Source organism: Vulpes lagopus, chromosome 3, assembly GCF_018345385.1.
Source record: "Vulpes lagopus strain Blue_001 chromosome 3, ASM1834538v1, whole genome shotgun sequence".
Classification (NCBI taxonomy): Eukaryota; Metazoa; Chordata; class Mammalia; order Carnivora; family Canidae; genus Vulpes; species Vulpes lagopus.
Window position 1 is genome coordinate 23214256 of NC_054826.1, and position 26336 is coordinate 23240591.

Consider the following 26336-nt stretch of genomic DNA (forward strand, 5'->3'; position numbering starts at 1 on the left):
CTTCCTCACTACTGTCATAGGCTCTAATTAACTTTATAATGACTGTCAAATATAAGCCCTCTTGGAAATCTTATGAGGTAAAGGTAGAAGAGGCAAATCTTTACTCATTAATAAAACAAAACATTTGATTAGAGTATATTGATAAAATAAAATATTCATGATTTTAGTTTATTTTCTGTTGAATTTATTAATAATCTTTATATATATTTATATATGTATGGCTTTGAGCAAAGACAAAAGAAATACTCTAATTCGTCCCTGATCATACAGTTGTTTTAAGAATCAGCTATTCTACTATTTTTCCAGCAGCAGAGAGACCAACCTTTTCAATAATACATTTCTTTCTGTACAGATTAAAACTCCATACTTGTGGGCTTGACTATGTACAGAGAAAAGAGGTCACTTTTCAACTAGCAATGGACTTTTATATTACAGGAATGTGAGTCAATTTTTTTTTTCTTAACCTAAGCATATATATTCATTCATATATATGTATATAATTTACCCTGTGCCATTTTATTAGTTTAACATATAAACCTTAATTTTTTTTTGTCCATTCTGTTACAAAGTGAATAAAAATTTTATGGTTGCACTGAAAGACCATGCAATTCAATTTTGCTTATGTTTCCCAATAGTGCTCAAAATAAAAAACCAAAGATTTATATATAAAAATATTTCACTACCAAACCCATTAGTGCTATCAAATGTAAACCTTTAATAATTTAAAGGACCAATACATGATCTTAATAAATTGAAGTTAATTCTCAATATCTTAATAAAATAAAGGAGTTTTGTACTGATATGTAAATGGTCTTGCAGCTTTCCCAAAGGCTCTAGGGAGACTGAACAATCCCCTTCTTACACCAGTCCTGACATGCCATCAGATGTCACCAGCATGTTAATGACAACATTACATTGACTAGCATTGTTGATAACTTCCACACAAGCTGGGATCTGTTAGAAATGAAACATAACAACTCATTTTGGTATAATAGGTATTATATCCGTAAAAGGCATAACAGGCAGCATGGATCCATTTTAGAGTTTTTGCTTTTATTTTGTTTTCTGTCCTCAAGTCTATCTGGAGGCCCTGCCCCACTGATTGTGTGATCTTGTTAAGTTCTTCTTAAGTGTATCGCCAGGGTCAAAGATACTGAAGACCTCCACTTTAGGTCATCCTCTTAACTTGGGTTATTTACAGAAGTCGGTTATTAGGGATCTTCCAATTGTGTTCCAGTCATCCACCACATTTGTGGGGTGCATTAGGCACAAATGATTACTAAGGGACTTCTCTGAGAAGAAGCAGATGTTCACAGGTCATGGAGAGTTAGGGAAACAGACAAACAAACAATGCTCACATTCAATTTGCCCCTGGCTTTCTGTCATCACGTCCATACATTTTCCAGCACATTCCAAATAACAAACCTCCTATCTAAGGGCTATGTTAGTCACCACATGCCTTAAGATTTACTAACCGTTTTATTACAATATACATAGAACAAAGTGTGTGCTCCCAAAAAGACATGATGCTATCATGTGTTTAGTTATTTTAAATTAACACCAAGGTAAACTACCAACTATCAACAGTGAAGACACAGAACACACTGGCAACTCCAAATCAAGCTGTGGTTTACAAATCATCATTTAAATAATAGTAGTAATAGTAATAATATTAAATGAAAGTGAAAACCTCACTTCTAGACTTAAGTCAGAGATCCAAGTCAGCCTTATAGGAATTTTAAGATAGGCAATTAATGAATGGTTATACTTTTCTAGAAATGAGAAATACTGTAAGCCTCTCCCTACAGTGACTGATCTGAACCTATTTTTTTTTTTTTTCCAAAAAGCATGCAGGGACTATTTTCAGATGCTTGGTTATGGCAAGAAGGAAGAAAAGTAATGATTTTTGGTGTAATACAAGCAATTTGTAGAATTGAGCATACAGTTTTGCATAAAACATTGCAGGTTAAAATAATATTGTAGGTTTCAAGCCATTGCAGTACAGTTGAATAACTGCTACAATTAGGTTTTGTAAAATTTCAAACTCTAAGTTTTGAAGTGAAGCAATAAAACTAAATTCTTGAGTGATGACTTTTACCTTCATACAGCACAGAATAGCTATTTTTATTTGGGTTGAAAAAGTTATTTACAGCTAACATTGATTGAGTCTTGGTAAAAGTCCGATAACACATGAAGACAAATATCCCCTCAGCTTTCTGAAAGACCAGTGAACGTGTCTGAGGTTAGAGATATTCGTAACAGTGGCAATGCTAGTCTCCAACCGTGGCCAAGCATCCCGTGTGTTCTGTAACCTAATTCAAAATCGAAAGCACCAAAAGACAATTTAGCTCTATAAAATGGGATTCGCTATTTAATTCTCCGTAATTAATGATTAACAATTTAGATGCAGAGACACAGCTAATGAAAGACGTTTTAGTTGGTGCTATTCAGTAGCTCACTTGAGTTGCCTTTTAAAATCAGAGTTTTGTTTCCACCGAATCCAAGAACTCCTCATAAAGTAGAAGAAATACACATATCAAAGGAAGTCAGTAAAAGTAGGTTAAAAACAAATGATCTTACAACAACATTTTAAATCCTTTAATGAGTTAAAGAAAGGAAGACATTTAACACTGAATGCTAAACAGGTCTCTTGAACTCCTCTTGGGAATTTAGATAGATATTTAATAGTAGGTATATATTTATATATTTTACATTTTGCATGTAGGCCAGAGCTGTCTAAAATATCTCTTCATAGTAGGCTAGAGGAATCTATCAGGAGATAGAATAAAATAGGGCCTGAGAAGATTCTCAGTTTATCAGAGTAGTTCTTTCTGCTTTGACAATCAGCAGGGATCATAAATTCGAAGCAAATCGTGGCTTTTCGGCCTCTGGGTCTGCAGTTAAGACTGAGGAAGGCTCTCTGGGGAGAGCCGCTGCTGGTGGAGGGGGCGCGGGGGGCGCTGCTCGGTTCGGGGGGATGGCTCCCGAGGACATCTGTCGGAACAGGGCGACTCGCTGGGGGACGGTGCCCCTGCCCCCCGCCTGCAGCCCCGGGCCGTGGACAGCTGTCACGGGCTGAGGGATGGAGGCCAGGGACTCGCCCACAGTGGGGTGCGGTCTGGACATGAGCGTGGCGACCTCGTGGGGCAGCGAGGGCTGCGAGGCCGACAGGGGCCTGACCTCGCGGCTCAGGCTGGCGTTGTGGAGCGCCTGGGTGCTCCTGTGCACGTCGTTCCTCGGGGTGGCGCTGCCGGGCGTCTGCGGCGGCTGCGGGGGCTGCGGCTGCGGCTGCGCGGGCTGCGGCTGCGGGGGCTGCGCGGGCTGCGCGGGCTGCGGGGGCTGCGCGGGCTGCGCGGGCTGCGGCTGCTGCGCGAGCGACAGCTGGGACGCCGTGGGGGAGGCATAGTGGAAAGTCCGAGCGGCCAGCGGGCTCTGGACGGGCGGGCTGCACACCGCGGTGGTGTAGGAGCAGGGCGACAGCACGGCGGAGGGCTGCGGGGTCTGGGTGCTGGGGCTGGGGGAATGCAGGTTGCCGTGGGACAGGCTGGGCGCGGTGTACACCGGCGGGGACTGCGTCCGGGCGCGGGAGGGCGGAGTCGCGGCGGAGCAGGTGGAGTTCAGGGCTGTCATCTGGGGGTAGCTGATCGGAGCGATGGCCTGCACCATCTCCCGGTCGTGCTTCACAATCTGCTTCAGGATCTCGTTCTCCTGATTGTTGAACACACCGGTGTTCAGATCCTTCTGGAACTTCTGCAGGAGAATTGAATTTTTCTTCCCTGGCAGCGAAAGAAAGAGAGCCGCTTAGAGAGCCTCGGGAGGTCGGGGCACGCCCGGGGGAGCGGCTCCCCGGACAGAAGCAGGCCGCAGGCCGGCGCCTAGAAGCCAAGTACTCACCTCTAGACCCCAACGGACGGGCGCCTCCTGCCCCTCACTCTTCCTCTCTCTGTCTGGGAAATCCTACCTCCTATGCAAGTCAGGTTGAAAAGTCTGTAACATGGGCAAAGCCACCTTACAGAAGAAAGGGAGAGACTTGGCACGAGAGCTACTCGGAAGAGTGGGAGAAGAAAGGGCATTTGGGGGTCAGGATGGGCCTGGAATCCAATTTAAGTTTAAAGCTACCTTCCCTCCACCCCCACCCCCAAAGGGCAATAGGACATTTACTCTGTGACAGGTACTCTACAAAAGGCTTTAGGTAAATTTGTTTTATTTAATCCTCAACTCCTGGAGGTGGGTGTGTTTGTAACCCCTTTTCACCCAGAAGGAGAACGGGGTCATAGCAAGGTTAAGAACAATGTCCAAGAAAACCTGGTGAATAAGAAACAGGAATGGGGAAGGAAGATCCTTAGGAAGGACAGCCAGCCAGCCACATGCATTTGCATCATGTGAGTGCTTTCTAGAAATGCAGTCTCTTAAGCCCCATCCTACTTGCTGACCAGGGCGCTGCATTTTATTAAGATCCTCAGGTGATTCGCACAGGCAAACTGGAGAAGCCCTGTGGCAAGTCCTTTACTTTTGACCAGTGCCCTATAACTGTGATCTCCCCCCCCCCCCATAATCATATTCTTCTCATCTCTGGAGCTTTGAAAAATACTGATTTTTGTCTGAAGCCTACCAATTAAATCAGAATAGCCAGATTTCAGTACTTTGGAAGCATATTTCCTCAGAGGATTGTTATGCGTGGCAGGTTGAGAACCATTCCATTTTCTGGAAGGTCTTTGTGAGGATTAAGGGGTATGGTTTATGGCAGGTTCTCAGCTCCCTCTAGAATCTCAATAAGCATTACTTCTCTTTCCTGCCACTGTCTTTGAGTGGTTTGCAATAAGTAGACATTCTCTGGCAGGATAACGATAGAATCAGAATTAGATTGATGAAAGAGGGAAAAATCAGCGATTTTTGGTGACATCATTAATAAAATAATTCCCGGATAAGTATTGTAACTGAAAAGTGAATCAATTTGCCATATTACTAAATAAAGTTAGAGTTAGAAGGGATGTTTTTTAATGGAAATACATGTTATAATTTACTGCTAGAAAACTATCATTTTAAGTGACTTCCAAAATAAATGCTTGTCTCTCCTTATAGAACTGTTTTAAATTTCTAAAGAAGAAAAGCTGCTATATTAGTAAAAAATATAAATGCTGTTTCAGCATATTGCCTTAACTAAATATGGTCTACATATATAAGCAAAAGCCACAGAATGGAGAGGGACAATATTTCTTTGTGATCATGTGAATAGTCGACATTTCATAATGTAAATATTTATGAACTTGTGGAGAAATACTATAATTTTAATGCACTGTTCAAATTTTATAAGGATCAAAACCGCAAATGCTTGGTGCTTATTAGCACTTTTATTGTCTCTATTATTGATTGTAAGCCATTTCATGCAAATTTTCTTATAAAAATTAATTGGAAAAAGTTAGAATAGAGTGAAGCTGTATCAGATTAACATAAATTCTCTATTAAAATATCCTCATTTTAATGCTTTCTCTAAAAGACATCTAGCTGGCTTAGGAAAAAACTCATGTGCTCAGAAATTAGTCTCTAGCTCTACCATGAGCACTCACATACCACAAAGAGGTAATTATTTTCAAATTAAATAAAGATGCTTTCAGGAATACCCACTTTTATGGGCACTGTCTCGACACTATGTCCTATTACATGTCTAAGTTGTCAGTATGATTTTCTAATCTGTGTGTTATGTCTAATGATAATGTCCAAATACCACCTTTACTTCTCCTAATCTAATTTCAGGCCCTTATGCATCTGTCATCCCACTTCTGTAGAAGGAAAGAAAGATACAAAGTGCGTAAGAAAAGCTGACGTAAGACTACATCAGTAAAAAATCCTTACCTTAAATAAGAATGAAGCACTTGTTTACTTCCAAGTGATCTCAACCCCATCTCCTTTGAGATCATTGATTCCTTCATCCCTCCCTACCACCTCTCTTCAAGAATATTCATTGTGTACTAGGTACTGTGAATTTAATAGTGAATTAGTCATGACCTCTACATTCACAAATCTTAGCATCCTTAGAGCAGTTACAGTAATAAAAGCAGTATTGTGATGGAGGAAATTCCTAGGAGTATGAGAGAACCTACTCAGGATATTCAGCGTAGGAGTGGGTGGGAGGTCACAGAAGCATTCTATAGGGGATGGAGTAGAATTAAGAGGGAAAGGGGGCAGAGCAGGGTAAGGTGGGGAAAAAGGATTTAAGTGTGGAAAATGAATGCATACCACCTTCTGACATTAGAATGTTCCAGCATATCTTGGGAAGCTAATAGCAAGCCAATCTGATCTAACTTTACTATAGCAATTACTCAAATCTTTAAACTAGTGTAACTAATGAGGTCTAATTTATATATTCTTATTTGAGAGCAGAGAAGACTTTAAAATAAGTTGATGTTTACAAAGTAAAGCATCTATGTAGGGTACTTCTATCAAGGCTTTTCCTGCTTGAGTCTGTATTACAAACATTTCGAGAAGTTTCTACTGAGACAATTAAAGTGTACAAGCAGCTTTCAGTTCTCAATATAAAGATAAAAATGTAAAGTTGATACATAATTTTTTTTTAAAAAAAAACTTGTGATAAAATTATTTGGTTTGTAATATAGACTCATACTATTGTATTTTTAGTTCTATTTTAGTGCTACCTAAAATTTTTATCATTGCTTTTTACCTGAAGATTCAAATTGTTTTGGCATCACTGGGGAAATCAGATTGAACAGCTAGTAAAAATAGAGATGATTAAATAAACCCAGAATACTTAGAGAAGAGAAAGTTAGTAGAAATAAGGCTAGAGCTAACTGCTATTTCTATGCTAATTAATTAGGCAACCTATGATAGCATTTAGGACTTAACAATTGCAAACATGTATCAGCCCACTGGAGCATAACTAAATTGTACACCAAAAATGATAGAAAGCTGAAGAGAGGGCAGCCCTTGTGGCCCAGTGGGTTAGCGCTGCCTTCAGCCCAGGGCGTGATCCTGGAGACCTGGGATCGAGTCCCATGTCGGGCTCCCTGCATGGAGCCTTCTTCTCCCTCTCCCTCTCTCTCGCTCTCTGTCATAAATAAATAAAATTTAAAAAAAAAAAAAAAAAAAAAGCTGAAGAGAGTACCTATCCGATCTAGTCGGTCAATGGCAACCGTCTCAAAGGCTCTCCTCATCATTGGATATTCCTCCAGGACCTCATTGAAATTGTCCACAGAAAGTGAATAAAGACGGCAATATGTATCAGCTCGAACACTGGCAGTACGGCGTCCCTTGGTCAGCAAGCAAATCTCTATAAAAACAAGAAAGAAAGATTTATTTGGTAATTTTGGTTCAAAGGCCACTAAGACTCACAATTTTAACAAAGTGTCATGGTGTGATCAACCAATGATTGGCAGCGTTTTCTATTTTATCAGTAAATTTCTTCTGACAGTAATATCCAATGGACAATACTCAACTTTAAAATAATATTCTTTGTTAAATAGTTAAAGCTTTTAGTTCAAATGGAAAGCTGAACTGAAGTTGCCTATCCTTCGGCCCTCGTTCCAATGCATCTGAAATAACAATAAAAATGTAGAAAAGGAAATCATAAATACACAGTGGAGTTGAATACTGGAAGAAACCATAATGAGACAAGATTTTTATAAAGTTTGGAAAGCAAAAAGCAGATGATATGATATAGATAGAAACCAAAGTGAACCCAAACATTGGCCTAGAAAGTCCTAAGATCAAGAAAAACTGGACCAAGGATCCTGAGGAATGTGTTTCGGGCATGCCTCATGTAGTTCGCATATTCCCAATGAGATTGGTATAGAAAATTATATTCCAAATGCACAGAGAGGCTTTCTATTTCAATAATTTCTAAGAAGATTTTTTTTCTTGAGAACTGGATTTCCAAAATATAGTAAGCAAACATTTGCAAATTTGGAATCCCTTATTTGCTAGCTAAATAAATCTGCAAGTGATAATTTTTATTTTGTTTTCCTAAATTTAATTAAACTGTATATATTTTGAGTTTTTTAAAAAAATTCGAAATAATTTAAAAATTTAGTTTCAAGATAACCAATTTGAAAAGAGAAATGAGAGAAGTATTTCTGAATGCACAATTTCCTAACAAGGAAATAACAGCAAAATAATTATTGAAAGGGGCTAAATTCACACTCTTCTCAATTTAACTAAGTTCAGTTCATGTTAATAAACACAGTGAATTGGGATCCCTGGGTGGCGCAGTGGTTTGGCGCCTGCCTTTGGCCCAGGGCGCGATCCTGGAGACCCGGGATCAAACCCCACGTCGGGTTCCCGGTACATGGAGCCTGCTTCTCCCTCTGCCTGTGTCTATGCCTCTCTCTCTCTCTCTCTCTCTCTCTCTCTCCCTGTGTGACTATCATAAATAAATAAAAATTAAAAAAATAAATAAAAAATAAATAAGCACAGTGAATAAATTATGTGGTAGGCATTATGTACTTGCTGTTGGGCTGGAAATATGAATCAAACAGAATATCAAAGTTTGAATTACTTATATACTGACGGTTTTAAAAAAAAGAGTTCATCTTAATTGGGAGTTCATTTAAATGCAATCTGGTAAGAACAATGATACAGACGGTGGGCATTCTGGAAATATTAAGAAGCACATCTGAACCAATCTGGGAGGATAGCATTTTAGGAAATGCCACCTAAGCAACCACTTATGTTGTTGTTCATGCTGGTAAACATGTTGCAAATTTAATAAGTAATATTGTGGAGTGTTCATGCTTGTGTGCCTGTGTGTGTGTACGGGGAGTATGTAGAAAGATGAGTCTATATTGGTAAATATTTAAACATAAAGCTATTATGACGCCATAGGATTTTCTGGCCACTCTAACCTAAACAATGCAATTAAAGGAAGTGTTTTCAGCACTACCCCAATACTAAATTCCCATTGCTCACTCAGGTACTAATGTCATATTATATAATTTATGATTGGCACATTATGGTCAATAAGCTGATGAGAAATGTATTACTTCTAGGTGTTGCTTTCAAATCTGTGCAAGTTGTCATGTAGAATGGTTAGGTTATAAGCCTCATGGAAAATAACTAGTTAAGATGCAACAGAGATCTTAAAAAGTATCTGTTATCTTCAACCCAGAAATTTCACTGGACAATCTAACCCAAGGAAATAGTCTGTAATTAGAAGAACATATACACAGTGATATATATATTTATTTAAACATCTGAAAATGTGAGAATGCCCTAAATGTTTAACAAGTCAAGATTCAACCAGTTACGTGGCCACTGGGTGAACTATGTGGCAATTATTAAAAGTGAAGCTTTCAAAGTCCATGAATGTGATAACAGAATGGTCGTGAAAGTTTAAATGAGAAAAGAAAGAAACAAGATTGTAAATACAATCTGATAAAGTTGATCAAAATGATAATGATATCTACCAATATGCCTCTTTCTGGATAAAAAACATTCCTTTTTGCAGATGTGTATTTTTCAACCTCCCTTTATATAAATTATTTTTATTTGTGGTGTGCATAACTTTTATTTTAAAAACTTCAAAAAATTGATATTTAAGTGCACAGAATAGGAAACAAAAAACAGGAAATGAGGGAATGCAAACCTGTTATTAGTGATTACTACTGTAGGAGATGTCTTCAACTTTACCTTCCATTCTTTTCAATATATTTTTGTTTTGGCCCTTAGATGTTTAATTTCCAATGCTTTCCATTTTCCTATGTTTATTGCTCTCTCATTATATCCTTTTCTTTCATTATAGATGTAATGACCACTCTCTTCTGATGGGTGTTAAGAGTTCTGATTGTGAATGACACATATGAACAGACCTCAGTATGTTTCACAAACATAAGTGGAAGAAGCAAGACATGAGTCCACACATTATACGATTCCATGTATATGAAGTAGCCAGAAAAGGCAAATCTATAGAGACAAGCAATTGGTTGCTTGGGATAGCAAGTGGGAAAGGAGAGTGACAATGAATGGGTACAAGGAATCTTACCAGAGTGATGAAAATGGTCTAAACCTGGCTTATGGTGATGGTTTCTTAATTTGGTAAATTTACTAAAAAAAAATTGAATTGTACATTTTTAATGGGTGAACTGTATATGTAAAATATATTGCAACAAAACTGTGAAAATGAAAAGAAAAGGCTTTGGTTTCAATATTTTATACGTTTATATTTTAAGTCCTCTTCTGTTTTCCTGAATTCTTTCTCTTCACTACTTCTGCTATGTCTACTCACTATGTCTAGATCTTTCCCTTAAATGTTTAAATGCTTTGTTTGGGTAATCCATTGACATCTGAAAAGTCTGGTGAAGTGGCATAATTTGTTGATTTGGAGTTTCTCTTTAGAGAAATGAGATGGGCAGTCTGTTCTCATATGTCCTTAAATGCCAGAATGGAGAAGGCTTTACTCCAGGGTCACTAACCTCTTTTCTAGCTGTCCTAGTTCTCTGCCTTCTTCAATCGCTTTCATAGAAGAATCTTGGGAGAACCAATGCCTGGAGAGCAGAACAGGCTGTTCTGCAACGTGGGGTGAGGGAGAGAGAGTCCTTTGTACCCTATGCAGGCCTTGGGTAGGTCACTTGTTTTCTCCCTCACTTTTCATTTGGCCCTCAGTCCTAGGGTCTCAGCTGGGAGCCGTTCTTCGGTTCTGTCAGGCAATCTGCTCCCTCCCCAGCCACAGTCTACCTATATCCATATCATCTATATCTATCTATCTATATATCTCTCTATATCTATATATTCCAAGTTCCTTCTATTTTCCCTTCAAGCTTCAGTAGTAACCACTAGCATACTTAAAACAAATTTTTGGATTAAACAACTGAAATTTTATGTCATCACAGTTCTGGAGGCAACACAAACTTCTTCAGTCATTATTTCTTGGCATATCCTCAGTAATTTGTAGTGAGAACCAGAACAAATGAAGGTATATTCATGAGAGGAGAATTAGTCACTGGTCAGTGAGAAAATCACTTTAAATAGTCCCTTCTTTTAAAGCCTCCAGACTCTTTGTTTCTATCATGAATAACAAAATGAAAAAATGCCACACACTTAGCAATGAGAAAAGCAAACCTTCTGATCGTAAAAGAGTCTTAGATTTCGTAAACTGAATTTCCAGATTCAGTATGTGAATGGAGCAGTTGCTTCTCTGTGAATTAATTTTTGCTTAATCTTAAAGTTATTTTGAAGATCTACTTATTGAAGGAATACAGTCCTGTGTCAGGTGTTATAGAGGTTTTGTGTATTTACTTGGTGTGTGGATTTGGGTTTAGGTAAAAAACAGAGAAAGAAAAACCATTTTATTCATCTGTAACTGATACTATCCTTTAGGTGCCTAAGAAATTATGTATTTATTAGTCTGTCACTGTTTTTATTTTCTTTTATTAGATTTCCTAAATATTACTTATCTCCGTCGTCAGTTTGACTCATTTTAAAGACAGCAATCATACAGTGACATTACTGTTAGCCTCCCTGTGAGTGCAACCTTGAGTTTTGAGCCCAGAGAAAATTATTTTAAAAAGCTTATGCGTACATCAATGATAGTGGATGAATTCAAGACCCACACTAAATTCTATTCTTAAGTTTTAGATAATGTAATATCGGTTCCTTGCGAGGTATAATAGAACTTGCCAAAAGATTTGTAATAGAACTTGCCAAAAGATTTATGTACTTTCTTTAAACAACACAACATATCGTTGTGGGTTTTGTGCAATATCTATAATGAAGAAAGTATCTAGAAGGTCTAGTGATATTTTCTTCAGTGTAGATAATGTCGTTACCCACCAGGTAGAAAATTAACTTGCTTTTGGGTGCTCAGATTGACGTCACACAAAAAGCAAAACACGCAATGAAATAAAATTGAACTTCCAAAGAACAAACTAAGTGCATATTACAGATGTAAGCTTCTAAAAGAATCTTAAGGCATATTTTCTAGACCATGCTGCTTGTTCCAATCTCTCTACTTTTCTTCTCATTTATTTACTGTTTGAGAACTCAACTAGGAATTTCCCAGTGGTGCAATCACTGCTTTAAGAATTTTAATGCTGGGGGATCCCTGGGTGGCTCAGCAGTTTAGCGCCTGCCTTCAGCCTGGGGTGTGGTCCTGGAGACAGGGATGGAGTCCCACATTAGGCTCCCCACGTGGAGCCTGTTTCTCCCAATGCCTGTGTCTCTGCCTCTCTCTCTCTCTCTCCCTCCCTCCCTCCCTCTCTTTCTCTCTATCATGAATATATAAATAAAAAAAAATCTTAAAAAAGAATTTTAGTGCTAATTTACTTGAAAATAAATCCCTTTATCAGGATACAAATTTCTGAATTATAATCAAGAGCACAAGTATTTGAGGACTTGACACATCAATTTTAATTTTGTATGATTCTCCTGTTTTTCTTTACAGGATAAGTTATTTTCTTTACAGGGTAAGTTATTTCAGTTACTGAAGAGGATAACTGACAGTAATGCACCCTATTATAGGCACATTGGAAAATTGTGTTCAATTTTAACATTATGAAGAGTATGTCCCAGGAGATTAAATTTGACTCACCACTACATAAATATATATACTTTTAATAAACCTTAGGGTATGAGATACAGCAACTACTCAATGCTATTTTTATTGACATTAGTTAACCTTGATTATAAGCATTTCAGGCTATCTGACATTACTGTCACCTATATAAAGTCATTTTATAAATGGCGTCAAGAATTTTGCAACTCAGAAATACTTCCATGACCTCTAAAGCAGAGTTTGACATTGCAGTAACACAGAAACTTACTAGAACTTATGACAGAAATTTGTAAGGTAATAAGTTTAACCTGAGGTTCTAGAATTTATGGGAAAATGTGTACTTGGTTGCTCATAGTAACTTAAGCAAGAAGCTGCTTCCTTTTTTGTATCTGATATCATGAAGTAAAAACAATTCTCCATTGTATATCAAAATACTGATTTCCTGTAAATTACTTGGGCTCCTAGTGTCTTTCCTATAAATTACGTGGGCTAACAGTGTCTCATAGAACGTGCAAGAGGAAATATCATTTTTTGTTGTTTTCTTTCTATATTTGTAATCTTTCTATATTTATACTAGTGAACTAGTAAAATATCACCTCTTTTCCCATAGGAGGTGGTAACATCTGGCTTAACTCAATCTGCATATCAAGCTTGGCTTGCAGAACTTGAGATGTGACATGGATTTGAATAGGAATCTAGGAAATTTGAATAGATGTAAATTTGTAGTATTTGATATATTTTGAAATATTTCACATCTTTTTTAAGCTTCTGAAACAGATTGGATATAACATATTTCCAAGTTCAGATATTATAAGAGTTATGAATATATATTACAATAAGTAGTCTAATAACTGGAACATCCAATTCTGCTCTATTTTCTGAGATTATAACTGATCATTTCAGTTCTCATAGAGACAGTCACATTCGTACAATTATTAGTATCTTCTACCACTGGTCATGCTGTCATTTATATCATCTAAAATTATTGCTTTGCCAGAAAACATCTTAGCTCTTCCCCATACGTTTTGTCAATTCATCTCTCTTAAAGTATGGCAATTAGGGTGACCACCCGTGGCTCTGAGTATTGGCCTAGTAGTGGCATCTCAGACAAGTTAAGCATTGGCAAAGTTGTTACAAGGATTAACTAAAATAGTGCTTACAGAGTGCCTGGCACAAGCCTCTCACAGTGTGGGCACTCCTAAAACATGAGTCCCTTCCTTTCCCCCTTATGTTCCCTCTCTTCTCGTTATATTTTTCTCCCTTGTGATTTTGACTCTACCTGCTGGAACAAAGGAAAAAGTAATGTTTCATACATCAACTAACTGTTCAAATTTGTGAAATACAATTATCACCTCCCACACCCTCCACCCTCTTGTAAACAATCTGTTCATAAACTAACCATCCCAATTCCTTAGACTTCTCTCAAGTGAGAAGATATTACACCCATAGACACCCTTCTTAATTATCTTTGTGTCTCCACTGTACTTGATGGTCGTGTTTCTTAGTGCCTACAGCACACTTTCAGACTTACTTGTTTATGTGACATTGCTCTAAGCTAACTTATAAGGTCTTTAATGAAAAGTACAACGATCACATTTACAATATCTAGTGCTTGCCATAGATTTAGTCATGTAATATCATTGTGGTTCAAGAAATAAAGAATGAATGAGTGAATGAATAAATGAAAAGCAGAACAACTTATACTGGTGTGTAAATATTTTTCATAAAAGAATATGCTCACATTCAAGCATAATATTCCAGTCTTATCTTTTTGAGGAGCTCTGACCCTATCCACCAAACGTTACATTGCTCTTATCTTTTACCTGGTTCTTATTAATTGCAAACATATCTGTGACATGACTGTTTCATGCTGTTGGATATACAGATGTTTTCATTAAGGTTATACTTTCCACTTCGAAACCTCTCATCCCTTCCCTTTCCTTATTATGGATGTGTCTTTAAATTCCACTGTGACTCCTTCAATTGTCTAAGGTCTGCATAAAATCTGCTTTACACAATACTATTTATAAACTGTTATCTACTATATATTTATACTACTTGTCTTTGGCAAGTTAAAATACTTGATGGACTATCTCAGTAATTTTCAAGATACCTGTTGGGTAGATAAAAAACAATCACTGGTGGCCCCATGTTAGTCCATGTGACATACAGAAGATTAAAGGGGATATGTTATGTGATTGGAACAAAAATCACATAAAAAATATCAAAGCTAAGAAGGGTAAGACCGCACTTTTCCTGATTCTATCCATCTTTAAAAATCCACTGGACCACTCCAAATCTTTCCTTTTGATTTTAAATCTCCCAAAAACTCTTTAAAAGTTAATCAAACACCTTGAATTATAAATGCCTTTAAAAAAGCAGCCAGCTTTTAAAAATTGATCAAATGATTTTGGCTCTTAGCTACATCAAGTGTGTTTTTTGAAGTGATATCTTGACAGCTCTGCTTTCCTATGTGGTTTAATATGATTATACCAAAAAAAAAAAAAAAAAAAGTATAGCAGAAATAATAGTCTAAACAGAAAATATATTCACTAGGTATTTATGAGGCAGATCTACTACAACCAAACAGTTATTTGTCTACAAAACTTTCTCCTGGTCCCCTCTCTCTCTTTCACTCACGTACACACATACAGATGTGAATGATTACATAGGGATTTAAATACACATTTTTTTGGTTTATTCAATGTACCAGTTAATGGTCAACTGATTCATACTGGAACCTTCAATGCCGTGCCTCCCACACTTTAATATGCATAATAATCCCCTGGACCTCTTGCTAAAAAGCAGACTAGGATTTAGTAAATGGGGATGGGGGGAGGGGGACTGACAATGCATTTTTCTAACAAGGTTTTTAGGTGATGTCAGTGATGGGCTTTTTTGGGGAAAAGTCTTTCAGCTGTCAGATTTACATCTAAAACAGGCTTCCGTGTTTAAAAGAAATTGGAAAAATGTGGCAAAAGAAATGGAAATTAAGGGATGGTATAAATTCAAGTCAACAAATTACTTTCTTATTGCACCTTGAATGAAAATGTGGGGAATATACAAGAAATGAAAGAAAAATCCTTAGAGTTTATAGTTAATTAGAAATCCAAACACAATATGTAAGACAAGCTTCAGAATAATTCCAGAGCTAAAGCATCTGCTAGGGACTTTGACTTGATAAAAATCTCAAAATCCAGATAATAATATTATCTGTTATAATTGATTTTTGTACACTTTTGGTGACAAGAGAAGGCCTAGGTAGACTCTGAAAACAGTGTAGGAATTGCATTGCTTAGGTCCTGAGGATGGAGAAGACAGATAAGTTGGAAGGGAAGGAAGATGGAGTGGGATAGTATCATGAGCACAGATTCACAGAAGAGGATGGGTAGAGGGTTTCCATGGAACTGTAAAGGCAGCTTTCTCAGGACCAAGGGAGTTTGAGTAGAGACAGATAATATTCCTCCACAGATACGAAGTTTGGTCTTGATTGGCAATATTTTTGCAAGGCTTCTGAAGGAAGCAAGTTGCATGTAGAGTAATGATTTAGGAAAGAATAAATGCAGTAGAGCTGGAGGAGTTCTGCCTCTCGGTATCTTGCCATAGATGGGAAAAACATTCAGCCTCTCTTTTTCTAGAAGGTAAACTTGTTCTCTTTCAAATTGTTTCCTGATACAGGAATATTAATCTAGAGTTGGCTTGTAAAATGAATGGGGAGGGGTTCCTATCAGGTAAAAAATGATTTGTAATGAAGTTTCCATTATAATTTGGGTATGAGGTGATGGGGATTGCCTAAAATAAAGCTGTAGCCTCCAGAACAAAAGTGACCTCTTTTAAGAATTATTGTAAATGAAGCTTCAAAAGAACTTGAAAGGTGATGAAGCATCTGTGAATTTTGAACCTGATGTAAAGGCAAACCACTAGAGGATGTCTGCTTTGAGTAAAATAACATAAAAGATTGTTTTGGAAAAAAATCAAGCAAAACTTTGGCATCCGGAGAAAAATCTCATTTCATGAAACACTTCCTGACATGAAGCCAATAGTTCCTTTTTATAAAATTGGTTAGATGAAGCATTTTTTATGTGTGTTCAAGTTGGTAAGCTTTCACCATGTGACTGAATATGTGTATTAACAAATGCAACCACAATTGATGCCTACGTCAGACTAGCATCCCACACCTGGCCAGCAGCCCATAGGGTAGCCTGGCTGGAGAACTGTCCCTGATGGGGATGCTTTATATTGGATTGTGACTGACAAGCCTAATTATATCTTCTCCTGGGGAGATGGAAAGCGAGGAATGAACAGCTAGGAAAGTCAGAGATTGCATATGTTATGGGAATGGTGTATCCCTAAAATGGCTCCTGGGGTACTGGAATAGCCCTGGCTTCCTGGAGGGCATTCTTTCTTGCCATAAAGTTAGCCTCTGACTTTCCTGAGATGGTTTGTTGTGCTTCCTTTCTTCTTAAAATAGGCTCCACCACCTTAGCTAACCTGAGCTTGACTCAATGCCACTCAGCCTGAAAGTACCTGACTCCCACACATATCCATCTGGGACCTCTTCCTAGATATTCATGCCAGTCCATTTTGTTAAAAGCCTCTTCCTTGTATTTTCTTACCCTCTCTTGAGAGATTAGAGTGAGTTCTTCAAGTCCAGTACATGAGTAGTCATAGAGAGGCCTTGAGGAGAGTAGAAAACTAATATTCTACCTACAGAGTTTCCATTTTCTACTTCTGAGTAATCCAAGATATCAGTAGAGAGGCCTGCTGGATATCTATTTTTGTGTAAGGTAAAAGTAAAAATTTGTTAGACAAACAAAGCAACCCTACTACCACTCCCCACCCAGAAAAAAGGCACAATCACAAATTCATCCTAACACGGGTAAATATCTATTGATATCTTCCCCCTCCAAGAAACATCACTGTACTGTATAACAACAAAGAAGCAAATTCAAGGTAAATTTTATGATTTTACAATAATAAAAATGGCACTTAGGTTCTGAATTTAAAAGTTTGCATAGAAGTTCAAGTATGTATTAATGATAAGAAATAATCTGCATCAATGATTAGTTGGTTTATTTAGTAGTATGAGGTGATAGACGTAAGACACATATGCATTAAAGGGATAATAATAAGTAAAATACATTTCACAGAATGCTTTTGCTTATGTTATTCAGAATGAATTAAATTGGGATTAAAAGTTAATTTTAAAATTAGAGGATTATATCATGGTTCCTATAGCCAAATCCAACCTTCACATTTTTGCCGATTTTTATTATATTATGCATAGTTTTCACATTTTAAAGATTTGTGAAACAATATATAAATTAACAGATAAATAAGCAACAGAGACCATATGTGGTCCATGAAGCCTAAAATATTTACTATGTGGTCCTTTACAGAAAAAGTCTGTTAACTCCTAGGTTATATAGATTTTTCCCCCTTCCAAATAAATGACCTTTATCATATCCTAACTTAGACGAATAAAATCTGGAAAGAATAGCAATCAGTGGACTAAAGATGCATAAGTTATGTTTTAGCTTGTGGTTTCAAGCAAAGTGAGCTAAAGAATTGGGTCATACACCCCAACAGTTTATCTAAACTACATTAAAAAATTCTTTTCTGACCTACTTGGTCAGTATGATAAATGGACATCAGGAAACTCTCCTATCGGAGATGGTCTGACTCTCACCCTGGAGAAAAGACATCTTCTCATCCTTTATAAGCTTAACTGAGATATAACCACATCTTTTTCAAACTATATCCAATAGAAACTTCACTTAACCAGGTACTCAGTTAACCAGGATTTCCTTCTCAAGTTTGTGGAGAAGGTAGGGATAGAAAGAACACATCTTCTTCTTTTTTTTTTAAGATATTATTCATTTATTCATGAGGAACACACAGAAAGAGGCAGAGACATAGGCAGAGGGAGATGCAGGCCCCACGCAGGTAGCCTGATGTGGGGAGCCCCATGTGGGGAGCCCCATCCAGGACTCGATCCCAGGACCAGGATTACGACCTGAGCCAAAGGCAGACGCTCAACTGCTGAACCACCCAGGTGTCCCGAAGGAACACATCTTAATGATAAAAGTTAAAGGAAGGATTCACTTTTCTCCTACTTTTTGCTTATTAAAATTTTTACTGTAGAATATTCTAAATATTTTTAAAAAGGCAGAATAATATACTAATATACTGTTACGATACTAGTAGGATAGCATAACATCATAGTCTAATGAACTGTAGAACAGTGTAAATACTAATAATAAAATAAATTTCTAAATGTTCACCACCCAGCTTAAGCAAGTCCTAATTAAGAGCTAAGTTTGTTTCACTAATACTTCGCATATTTCCCCCCCCTTATTACTCTGAGGTAAATTGCAAATATATTAATTCAACTGTAAAGTTCCACTATGTATTACTAAGTATACTCACTGTAATATCATTATTATAGCAAAAAACTAATAATAATTTCTTAATATTATCAAATATTCAGTCAGTGTTCAAATTTCTAACTAGGAGCAAATTTGCAGGTCATGTCACAACTCTCTCCCCTTCCCAGAGGAGCCTTCAGCAGAAACATCCCCTAGGACCTACAACATTGGGGCACTGGGTGGATCAGTCAGTTAAGGACCCAACTCTTGATTTCAGCTCAGGTCATGATCTCAGGGTCATGACACTGAGCCCCACGTGGGGTTACATGCTGGGCATTGAGTCTGCTTAAGATTCTTTCTCTGTCCTTCTCCCTCTACACCCCATGACCAGCTTTCTCTCAGTCAATCAATCAATCAATCAATCAATCTACATCATTTAAAATAAGTACAAATAAGTGTTGAAAGATAAATGATATGTAATCTATTATAACACTATGCCAGGACAAGAAAAGTATACTTATATATTTCAAAGAAAGATATTAACCTATTTTAAGAGACTCTCAATTGAGTCTCTTAAATTGAATTTCAACAAGAAATTCTGCTTTTGTTGAGCACACTAAAATATAATGAGAATAACTTAGTCCTAGAATATTGATTTATCAAGGTATAATTCCATTACTATTTTCTACACCATCATTATCATTAGCAGAAATCCCTAAACAGAAAGAAGGATAACAATGGAAACTTCAGAGACCAAGTGAGAATGAAGGAAGAGCTGAAAGGATCTCAGGAGAAAAGCAAAATAAATGCAAGAATGATAATTCTTCTTGTTGTCAGATTTGTATTAATTATTGGATGTGTGTTTCATTATATAAAATTGAACGAGATTCTCTAGACCAGAATTTCTCAACCTCAGCCCTATTCATTTATGAGTGAATAATTCTTTGCTGTTGGGAGCTGTCCTGGGCATTGCAAAATGTTCTATTGCATCTCTGGCCTCTACTTAATAGATGCTAGTAGCAAATCCTTCACCTAAAAGCACTGGACTGATGGATTGACAATAGTGCTGATGAGGACATACAGTTGGTCTCATCTCTCCATAAACCTTGCCCTAAAAAACCAAGGTGGCTGGGGAGCCTGGGTGGCTCAGTCGGTTAAATGACCAGCTCTTAATTTTGGCTCATATCCTAGGAGGGAACCCTGAAATGGGCTCTGTGCTCAGTGGAGAGTCTGCTTGAAAGTCTCTCTCTTTCTCTCTCTCTCCCTCTCTGCCCCTCCCCCACTCAAGCACGTTCTCTCCCTTTCTAAAATAAATAAATAAATAAATATTTAAAAACCCCACAAAAACCCAAGGTGGCAAATCTGCTATTGCTTTGTGTCTTTGTACTTTTGTATCATCTTGAGAATAGAAGCTTAAAATTATGTTTTGGATCAAAGCATCTATAATTAAACTCTTTGGGGCATTTGCTTTAGTAATACAATTTTGGGGGATAATCTTGAAACACTGTAAAATAATACTGATCACTTTGTTAATAAGAGAAAGCTAATATTTAAACACATTAGAAATCCTTTTTGAAAGCTCCATCTATTTTTCTTTTTCATTCAAGCATCAGGTAACTCCAGTTGATTTATGAGTTTAATTCAATAGGATAAAAAAAAATTGCTAAAGAGTCCATGGCATTTAGATACAGGAAAAAAATGAGAAAAGGAACATAAAATTTAGTGTTAATAAGTAGTAACCAATGTGCAAATTTTCTGTGACAGAAAGTTTAAATTGGAGCGTTTTGATAGTGTGTGGGCAAAAAAGCATTTGAGAATATGCAAAAACATAATACAGAGATGCTCTTCTCTTTGGTTAGCTATATAATATTTAGGGAAATGTTAAAAGATCCACATATGATGGTATTTCTTTTGTGTTGGGATGCATGGTTAAATTTCATAATATTTTCTCTGATACAAAAGCAAAAAGAGGTTTTTATTTTTGATAGAGAAAAATGAATGAAGTATGTCCAATACGTGTTATGTAGCCCTGTTACATAATGAGCAACATCCTCAACAATACGCTTACTCTTAAGACCAAGACTAATCCCATAGAGTAGATAAGTGGGTGTGTAATCCATGTTACCCCAGTGGAACAAACGGGCAATACTAAGCATGGAAACCCTCATCCAGAAACTGTTTTATTGTTTTCAATGCATTTTTAACTGTCTAAAATTATTTTATTTATTGATTTCTTTTCTTTTTTACTTATCTGTCAATGCATGAGGGCAGGATATAATTTCTCTTCTTCGTGTTGCCATTATCTACAATGGTAGCTGACACTTTGCAGTTGTTCAATATTTGTTGAAGAATGAATAAATCAATAAATGAGTAGTTGTGATATGTTTAGATATTATGAACAACTAGCATATTTTAAAAATTGTTTAATTAAGACCGAAATATGGTCAGTACACTTTTTTCCAGATCTGGACACAAGTAAAAAGACATTAAAAATATTTTTAAAAAATCATCCATCATTATCAGTACATAAAAGAAAAAATATCATAATATAGAAAAAATATTTTAGTATAAAAATAAGAGTAATTTCAAAATAAAAATACACAAAATAAAGACAGGACAGTTTAATAAATTCAACTCTAAGAATAATTTACTCCATTGTTCTTTTTAAAAATTTTATTTATTTATTCATGAGAGATACACAGAGAGAGGCAGAGACATAGCCAGAGAGAGAAGCAGGCTCCCTCTGGGGAGCCTAATGTAGGACTTGATGCCAGGACCCTGGGATCAGACACTCCACCACTGTGCCACCCAGGTGCCCATACTCCACTGTCTTATACTACTTATTTCAACACAGACCAGAGAAAAATCCAACACAAACCTGCACCAGGTTGCCCTCTAGGCTTTTGAGAGGCAGCAGTAATAAGAGGCTTTCCATCATGATACATGGAGATGGCATGAATGCCCATAATGATTGTTAATTTTATCCTGAGCTCGTGTTTTTCCAAGCTCCAGACTACTGAGTTAATCTAATGGTGAAGTGTTAAAATATACTTATGGTAAATGATGCTGAGTAATCAGTTTTTGGGTCAGAGATTTGCTTTATTCTCCTTGTTCTCATGCCAAAGTTCTTCCTGCTTTAGTTTCCCTAAGGTCTAGTGCCTCTTTTTTTCTCCCACAGAAAGGTTAAAGGATGACATGTATCTTTCTACCACTGGGCTGAGTTGCCTTTTCCTCAGCAGAGACAGCTGGAGGCATTATATCAAGGATGTTTGTTTTTTACAGCCTAATTGACAACTAGGGTATTAGCATAATGGGATAGGGACTTCTTTTCCTCTCTTTTAGGTACTATTTATGTAACTTTAGAACATTATATACAAATTCTAGATGTTATAAGGTTCAGCTATAGACTCAGCCTTTTTTGACAACAGAAACATCTTGTAATACATGCAATGTTTCTATAACCAAAATGATAGTTGTAAATGTGGAAATGCCAGAAACTTATGAAAGGTAGATAAGAAGACTGAATAGGACCCCTAATGAGAGGAATATCAAGTTTCTTTTGCTGTTCCTATTACTAGCTCAGAATACTAATGGAAATAGGTTGTTCTAATATTAAGGGGAGAAGAAGGGGACTTTCTCAGCTAGCATTCCTCATCTAAAACATACAACACAGAAAAGCATTTCAGTGATTATTTTATGAATTCTCACAAGATGGTACATAAATACTACCATTCTAGATGCAGAGATGCTAAGTTAATTCATTATTGTAACAAACACTTTAGGACAATAGGGCTTAGTTCTCTCTAGGATCTATCTGGTTCAGAAGGGCTGGGGAGTAGTAGATGAAATTGGGAGAGGATTAAGTAATTATAATAGGTTATAATAGGAACAGAGATGCACTCTTGCAATTTTGTGCAATTCCTCATGTTTGTGAGGTTAATGTAGCATTCTTCTCTGCTCTCATGTTAGTGGTAGCTTTCAAAAGGGAAATGAATTCTCCTAATTTCTTGTGAACCAGAGCCATCTTAATCTTCATTTCATTATTGGAGGTCTCTGGTATGGCAAACAGACTATTGATCCTTCTGGGCAATTTATAAGCTGTCTGTTCCACAGGTACTCATTCATCAATTCAAAAAATAGATACTGGATAAACTCATGGATTAAGTTACTGCAAATGTGGCAGATGTTGGTGAGAAACTGTATATATGACCAATATAACCCCTGCATACTTAGAATGTGTGTAGTCCAGCAAGCTCTACATCTAACTCATCTCTTACTCCCTTTCACCTCCACCCTTGCAAACCTGCTTTATCTATATTCACTGTCATGTTAAATAGCATCACATTTACACAGTTACCCAAACCCAAAACATGGTGCCATTTGTAAATTTTCCCTTTCTCTTATTTTCCATAAACAGCTGGATTGTAAGTTCCACTGATTCTTTCCTTTCTTTTCACATCTTTTGCTGAGGATTAGTTTAAATCTTCATTACTTCTTGTCTGGGTTATTTTTAAGACTCTCCTGTCTATCTGCTTGCACGGGTGCCTCCCTCTATGAGAATTCTTATTCCTTAATGCAAATTTGGTCATTCCATCCTTCTTGCCCATTGAGTGTAGGATGAAATCCTAATTTCTTGCCAAGACATAGATCCGCATTTACTCATCTCTTGCTACTGACTGCCTCCCACTCTACATTCCAAACAGACTGAATACTGTATGGGCATTTCTTCAAATCACCATGCTTTCTGTATTCTCTGCTTCTACACTATCTGCCCCTTCCATCTGGAATGCTCATTCCACAAACATCTCCTCAATCCACTACCTCCCACACAGCCTTCAGGACTCAAGGTAGCTGTCATTTCCTTCAGAGAGGATTTTTTGAACAAATTCCTCCATCTTAAATTATTTTATCTTATGTTCTTAGTGAATTGGATTATACTGATGTGCATATCTATATGACTTCCTACATGTTTGCTTTCTTGAATACATACTGATTACAGGACATAGTGACTGGAGTATAAAGAATGGTTTCAATAAAGCTTGTTGAACAAATGAATATTAGTCAAAGCATAGACTGTTAACATTGACTAGATAATGTTATTTATATATACTCTAATTACAATGGCTGGCCGAAAATGATTTTATGTCATCGGTTGAGAATTATTTTATGTCAAAAGATCAAGTATGAAATATTAATGTGGAATAGGGAAACACATGATTAATAAAAAATAAAATATATTTGTCTATACGTATGTATATGTCTGTGTGTGGATGGTTATTTCAACTGAAGGCCTACAAAGTCCCAGGCTAGAGAAGAGAGTTATAAGGTTTGAAGAGATTCAGTTTAGTAGGCAGACAAAGATAACCTAATTGTAGTATATTCAACAAAAAGGTTGAAATAAGCTGGAACTACTCTCAGAAAAAGGAGCAATGCATGGATCAGCCTGGAGTTCAGAGCAGACTTGCTGGAAGAGTAAGTCTGAGTAAGTCCAAAGTAGGTAAGTGAATGAGATGAACGAAAAGCTTTTGCCATGAAAATGCTATTAGCGGGATCCCTGGGTGGCGCAGTGGTTTGGCGCTTGCCTTTGGCCCAGGGCGCGATCCTGGAGACCCGGGATCGAATCCCACATCAGGCTCCCGGTGCATGGAGCCTGCTTCTCCCTCTGCCTATGTCTCTGCCTCTCTCTCTCTCTCTGTGACTATCATAAATAAATAAAAATTAAAAAAAATTAAAAAAAAAAAGAAAATGCTATTAGCTATCCACTTTGGCCATGAAATCTATATAAATATTTCACTGAAAATGATATATTTCATGGTTATCTCAGGCCTTGGGAGAATGGGAAGACATTAAGATATAGTGTCAATCAGTGTAATCATATCTCCCTATGGCAACTATTTACTAAATGGATATGTAGATGTATGTGAATATGCCAATACGAGTATGGATTATCATAAATCAATGTTTCATTTTGTGTCTGCATCTACCTTACCAAAGCACACCTAGTATTTTACACACACACACACACACACACACACACACAATTTCATCACTTATCCCATGGAACTGCTCCATAAAGTGAGTATTATTATCATTATTTTACTACTATGGCACTTGGCTAAAAGAATTTGATTAACTTACTTAAGGCTAAGTAACTAGTCAGTAATAGGGCCAATATTTGATTCTCATTCTGTGTGAGGCCATACTTGTTCCATCCTGCACCTTCACAGATATTGTATTTGCTGATTAAAAGGGAATTCTGTGTTTTTAAAAGACTTTATTTATTTACTAATAGAGAGAGAGAGAGAGAGAGAGAGAGAGGCAAAGACACAGGCAGAGGGAGAAACAGGCTCCATGCAGGGAGCCCGATGCAGAACCCCATCCGGAGACCCCAGGATTATGCACCGAGCCGAAGGCAGGCACCAAACCACTGAGCCACCCAGGGATCCCCTAAAAGGGCATTCCTAAAGAGAATATTTTAATACATGGTAAGCCCTTTCTTTCCCAACAAACATTTTTGAAGAATCTTAGAGGAAGAAGACTATATTAATATAAATTACTGTGAAGATAAAAATTAAAAGTAATTGAAACAAAAATATATTTAGTTGATAGCTAAGTAGAAGGAAAGTGATCTACAGAATAGCTCCAAAGAGACTTAGCATCTGTGCACTGAAACGCTCGTTTGAACAAGTCCAACTGTGTTTCCTAACTATGCCAATCCTTTCCCTTGGCTAATACAGAATCCAGTTTACAGAATATATCAAACTGCAGCCTGCTTGCTGAGAGGAGCTGAACGCTGCTTTAATTTCCCAGCCGGGAGCTGGTATTTCATCATGAACCAGGCATATTAAATTGTTGTGTAAATGGAAAGACCACAATGTAGGCCATATGGCAGTTTCTCTTTGCAGAAGAAGAGAGACCTTCAAATCAAACTGTTAAGTCTGTGAACCATTTGATGTCACAGTCATTAGTTTGGAGACACGGACAAGAGATTTCTTTATCTTGTCTAAGTGTTCTTCCCTCCTTCTGCCCCATAAGAGTGATGGGTCCATTTATAGTTGAAAAAAACAATCTAGGTCAAGCTTAAATCTATTATACTGTGAGTGAGATGTCCAGAAGTTTCTCTTCCATAACAGAGGGAAATATGCTACTTTAAAATCAATTTTCCAAGTCCACATTTGGGTCATGTTTCTCTGTGGAATGAATCCATTGGAAATGGATTTCCTGAGGTGATAGAGCAAAATTAGTTTCATATAATTTTTTCTCTGAAACAGACCATTCTTTCCTTCAGTTTTCAACCTCTACCCCAACTTTTACTTGGCACACCACTGTTTAGCTTTTACGACTCAGCTCAGACATTTCTTCATTCATCCATCCAGGAAATTTATACCACAGTCTATTTGTCTCAGGTATATTCTAAGGGTTGCAAGTGTCAGACAAGAGACTTACACCCATGGAACTCACATATCATA

General features: G+C 37.1%; 1 protein-coding gene across 1 annotated transcript in view; it reads right to left on the bottom strand.

Moving 5' to 3' along the window:
* Window positions 1-227: 227 nt before the first annotated feature.
* The window catches only part of HCN1 (hyperpolarization activated cyclic nucleotide gated potassium channel 1), a 383048-nt gene continuing 356939 nt past the window's right edge, over window positions 228-26336 (bottom strand). Inside the window, exons 7-8 of the mRNA XM_041747243.1 lie at window positions 7121-7285; window positions 228-3776 (exon numbers count right to left, since the gene is read on the bottom strand). Coding sequence (XP_041603177.1) covers window positions 2854-3776; window positions 7121-7285 — 1088 coding nt within the window. The 3' untranslated portion in view covers window positions 228-2853. The remainder of the gene's footprint in view (window positions 3777-7120; window positions 7286-26336) is intronic.